Raw genomic sequence first — 5,425 nt, 5'->3', positions numbered from 1 at the left:
GGCCGCCAGATCTGCACCTGCTCTGCTGCTGCTGCTGCTCTCCCCGTGCCTTACCCTAGGTATCCTGCTCACCAACCAACTCGGTGCTAAGACGTTGCGCCGCTGCATCCCAGCCCAATCGCGTGGTCGCCCAAAAAGATTGCGCGCCAAACGACTGGCGTTGCCCAGTCCCGGTCATCGTTCTTGCAGCTCTTGCAGCCGACGCAGCGCACACGCTCCTGCGCCGCCAATAACGACTGCATTCCCGTCCTTCGGCTCCTCTAGATCCCCTGTTGCCGGACGCCTTTGCTCGTTTCTGTCGTACATCTACCCTGTAACTGAAATCGCCGGGACCCCACCGACTAAGGCATTGACAACAGTGCGCTCGACGAGCTTGCCCAGGCATCCAGCATTCCCAGCATTCCAGCGCCGCTCTTCGATCCCTCTCATTCGGCGGCCTGCAGCTCAAGCGACCGAACCCAGCGAGGATCAGTCTCCTTGACCCAGTTATCACTCAAGCTCAGGACCACCGGACCCAGCCAACCCACGAACCGGCTCAGTCGTTGTCGGCCGTCCTGGCTGGACACGTACAGCATTGCGCCGTACCTAGAGACGTCTATCTCTGCGGAGGCACGCGGAGGGCCGGCCGCCTTGGGTTCAGCACCGAAGGGGAGGGTGCTCGGCGTCTTGAAGGACGATTCGTGACTCAATCAACACACAGGCATAAGCACGAATAAAATGTCGGCCGAGGGAGCTTCCGCGCCAGAGGAGGCAGATGCAGCCCACGCCAACATCACTGCAACCGCAACCGCTGACGCCGCCAGTGCCGGCGCCAAAAACTCCGTCTCCAGCCACCAACTGCAGCACCCACAGCACCCACAAGACCAGGCACAGGCCCCTCCAACAGCGGACCTTGACCTGGGCTTCTCTGACGTCTCTAGCCCCGAACTTTTCCAACTACAGGCCCCATTCGATGTCGTAAACAACAACAACAATACCATCGCCGACACCGAAAACAATCACACAAAGTCGCCCGCAAGCTCGACCCGCAGCAAATCCGCATCCTCGCATCTTGCTACATCATCACCATCCGGCTCACCCAACGCGAACAAAGCAATCCAACCGCGCAAGCCGTCGCCAGGACTCGCTGCACGCCTCAAAGCACTTGGCTTGGCCTCTTACAAGAAACCAGCAGACTCGTCTCCTAACCAACCAGACAACGTCGGTCGCCTTCCCGAAGATCAACTCCGCCAACTCGACGAGAACCACAAGTCGAATTCACTCGACTCGATTATCCATCGCCGCGGCCGCCCTTGGAAGGGTCTCGTACATCACAAGGCCTCGGAGACACAAAAGACACAATCCGTAACCTCAACCGAAGAGCCCGATACTGAGCCATCGCCGTCCACCGCAGACGTTGCCCCGGGCGCGTCTCTCGTCCTACCCGAGATCACAACAACAGAACCGCTGAACATGGAGACACACAAGTACCGCCTGCCCGACCACACCAATGGAAATGGCACCAAGGTCCAGCTCGAGACACGACGAGAACATCTCGAACGTCAAAACTCCTCGGATGTCCCTCCTCCTCCACCCCCGAAGGACACGCCGCCTATCCCCCAAGCCGAGTTCACGCCCGATCTCTCCTCGTATTTCAACCCTAGCCACCAGCGCCCCGGCTCAATCTACACACTTTCCCGCGCCTCCTTTGCCAATCAGCTAGCACAGCTCACTTCCCTCCAACTGCCCGACGCCGAGTCATTGTCTAGTAAAGTTTCCGCGATTCCAACCGCGCAGGTCGCCTCGAAGGCCCTCATCAATGCAGCTGAACAGATTAGGAGTTGGATTTACAAGGCGTCCGAGGTCATTGGTGGCTTGGATAGTGACGATGACGTCGAGTGGGCCTCCGCGGGCGGGCGTGAAGGCCTGGAGGAAGTCGAGAACGCTATCCATCGCTTTGAAGATTTGATCAAAGTCTACGTAAGCGCCATCGAGGAGCTGCAGTGTCGTCAGGATATTGCCAATGTTCCGCCAGCAGACCTCCACCGGGCAGTCTCTCAAATGGAGGCTATCATTGAAGAATGGGCCAACATTAAAGCGACGCTGAACACCGTCAAGGGTCAAGTTGAAATCGCCATGGAATGGGAAGAACTCTGGAACTCAGTTTTGGGGGATATCCAGACCGAAATGGACGAATTGAGTCGCTTGGTCTTCGAGATGGAGGAACGCCGGCACAAATCGCTCATCGCGGCTACCTCTGGCGACGGCGTTGACATAGGGGATCTTGAAAACATCGTTGACGACACGCCGGCGCCGGCACCGCCACCCAAGGTGCAAGCCCAGAACCGATTCTCCCTACCAGGCCTGGCCCTCAGCCCTGGGTCGACGTCGCCAGGGACACCTACGCTGTCGCAGGATGATTCAAGCCTGTTGGCTCTGTTCGCCCGGATGCAACCCTTGCGCGCATCACTCGATTTCCTCCCCATGAGACTCGCGGTCTTCGCTGCAAGAGCTGAAAAGTCGTTTCCTACAGCCTGTGAGGAGCTAGAGATGCGACGTGAAGGTCTCGACGGCAGCTACAAGAAGTTGGAGAAGGATGCCGAGTCTTTACGCAAGGAGCTGGGAGAAGATCGCTGGGTACTCGTTTTCCGTGGCGCCGGACGGCAGGCACAGAAGATGATTGAATCCGTCGAAAGATCGATGATCAAGTTGAGAGAGGCCATTGACACTGGCATGCATTTGAGCAACCCCCCTGCGATGAGCAAGAAGATTGAGGGTTACGACGCCAAGAAGACGCATTATGGTCCTGCTATTGAGCGTGTCTTGGCCATCATTGACAAGGGTGTTAAGGATCGACTGACGGTGAACGGCGAGATTCTCCGACTGCACGCGGAAATGCAATCCAAGTGGGAGTCAATCAAGGACGAGATGAGAGAGATGGATGTGGTGGTTGATGAGGTGCAAGCGGACAACCGCGGCCAGCAGTTGAGAGACTCCATCTCGAGCATGTTGTCGAATGATCGCTCAACTATAGGCAGTGGACGCGAGACTCCGGGCAGTTCGCCCCCTTCATCAGTCATCATGTCTAGCCTTGGCTTCGAGCCAATGACACCCACACCCAAGATCAGGAACCGTTCAGCGAGCAGCAGCAACCTGCCGCAGCCTTCGGGGCGAAGACAATCCTCGTTGCCAACCCCATCTTCTCGGAAGACTCTGACCTCTCGTCTGTCAAACATGACTTCACGACTGGGTACGCCATCGGCCAGCAACACTGGCAGTATTCCCCGCGCTCAGTCGACTTTGCCAAATCGCCCTCGGTGGAATGGGTCCACGAACACAGCAGATGTCGGCATTGGCCACAACTTCAAACCCCTTAGTCTCACGTCACCCAGCCCCTACGCTAAGAAGACATCACCTGTCCCTCGCCCGCCCTCGTCCCTGACCCCACGGTCTTCGTCACCCGGTGGTAGTAGGTTGCCATCTATTCGTGGTCCGCTCGGGCGAGAATCATCAGCTTCGCCCATGCCCGAAGACACGCCGACGAAGAGGGCCACTTCCAAGCTCTCGTTCCGCGAACGTCTTGCCTCTCCTGGCCCTTACTCACAGCGCACGCTGTCGAAACCGCGCTTGTCCTCGTCTTTGTCTACCTCTGGCCTGGAATCTCAATCTACTCGACGTGCATCTTTGCAGCCTCCCAGGACCTATTTGACCGCTGACGATAGGACACCAAGTCGTCCAGCCAGCTCTCTAGCTACCACTCGACGAACCAGCTTGCTGCCACAGCCTAGAGGGCCAAGCTCAAATGGCAGAGAAACCTCGTTGGGCATCACGCCTCGTGGGGCTACCCGCAAGACTCTACCCGAGCTGTCCGGCAGCACTTCCGCTGCGAGCAGCAAACCCAGATGGAGGGGCTAGGAGTCTTTCGTTGGGCACAAGAGGAGGACTGTCAGCTCGCCAGCAGCTCCCAGTGGTGCGGGTGCCGACGTGATGAGCAAGCCCCGCTGGCGGACTTGATACTTGATCATTCACAACGGAAATGCACGAGGCTTCCAAGTAGTTTGATGAGGGGGCCTCGACAGACATCGCCTGAACACATCGTTACGACTCGATACCAACTTTGTACATATTCGACTACGCTCCTTAATGGCTCACGGCAGGGCCATTTGGACGACTTCTACTTCTATTGCTTTGCGGCATGGCGTCGGGTTAGGAACCGTCGGATGGCGTATTTTCAGGAGCGGGAAAAAGCCTCTCCGGCGGTCTTGATTTATTTATCTTTTTTTTTTTTTTTTTTTTTTTTTGGAATGTTGGCATTATACCCGGAAGGTGGGCTGGAGTCTGGTCAATGGTGTATTTTGGGGGCACAAATGGCCTCCAGACCGGGCCATCCGTGGATGGATGGGAAGAACCAAGCCCCGTTGCCGGTCAAGACGCGCATCGTCATGTCCGGTCAACGAGGGGTACGAAATCGCTCTACCATACGCTACTACAAAATACCATTGGGGTTAAGAAAAAAGAAAAAGAGATTCGGTTGTTTCCGTTTGCTGCGATCGATGTGTTGGAACCCCCGACGAGACTTGTGGCAACCAAAGTGAACTTGGCTGGAGTATGTCTGGCAGTCGCAGGGGGAGAGAGGCATCACAGCGGGGGGAGGATGTGGCTAGATTGGCAGGCCGAAGACGTTATAAATTGATCATTCGCATACCCTAAAATGAACATGACAGGCCAAATGATCGCAACATAGCACCACATTCTCCCCGGTGATGGCTTATTACTCGCGTCTTTTTGGGGGTGAACTTCTTAGACACTTTAGACGAGACGAGGAAGGTAGGGACTGCTCAAGTATAGAAATAACATCATCCCAAGGAGGGAGGAAATGGTTCGTCATTGTCAACATTAAAATGCCAAATGTGCCTACGCTGCGCCGGAAGAAGATGCCCTGCCAAAACCGGTTCGACGCCTGACCCGCGCGAACCGATATCATGCTTGATAATCGCCCACTCCGCCGCCATGAATATAAAATATGCAGACCGATCAAGTTTCTTCCCTTGTTCACTCCCTCCTTCTGCCGCTTCGTGACCATGCCATGTAATGCAGTGTAATAGTTTTCCGTCGTCGCCAGTTCTGTTCGTATCAGACGTGTGCACATCATATACCCCTTTTCCTCTCTCTCTCGACTTAATGCGGCATTAGTCCGATGCTGCCGCCACCACCGCTCCTTCCACCGCTGCCGCCACCTCTCTTGCCGCCTCTAGGGAAGAAGGACGTGACGGTCGAATTCCTGGAGCTGGAAGCCGTCGTCCCGCCGCTACTCCTTCTGCTGGCCCCGCCTGAGGCCTTCCGTTTGGTCACCCCTCCCTTCTTGTACCCTCCGCCAGAAGCTCTGCGGTATGGCTTCTTCCCACCGCGCGCGCCACCACGGCCTCGTGTGCCTGATGATCCTCGT

The 5,425-nt window shown here is 56.4% G+C and overlaps 1 protein-coding gene across 1 annotated transcript; it reads left to right on the top strand.

The window, feature by feature from the left end:
* Positions 1-717: 717 nt before the first annotated feature.
* Positions 718-3,356, top strand: COL26b_000932 (uncharacterized protein; the record flags this gene model as incomplete). Its single annotated transcript, XM_053173894.1, has 2 exons — positions 718-3,037; positions 3,103-3,356. The coding sequence occupies 2 exons, from the start codon at positions 718-720 to the stop codon at positions 3,354-3,356; spliced, it is 2,574 nt and encodes an 857-aa protein (XP_053042011.1).
* Positions 3,357-5,425: the final 2,069 nt, after the last annotated feature.

The sequence above is a fragment of the Colletotrichum chrysophilum genome (assembly GCF_026319265.1).
Source record: "Colletotrichum chrysophilum strain AFK26 chromosome Unknown scaffold_4, whole genome shotgun sequence".
Taxonomy (NCBI): Eukaryota; Fungi; Ascomycota; class Sordariomycetes; order Glomerellales; family Glomerellaceae; genus Colletotrichum; species Colletotrichum chrysophilum.
This window is presented reverse-complemented; position numbering and strand designations above follow the sequence as displayed.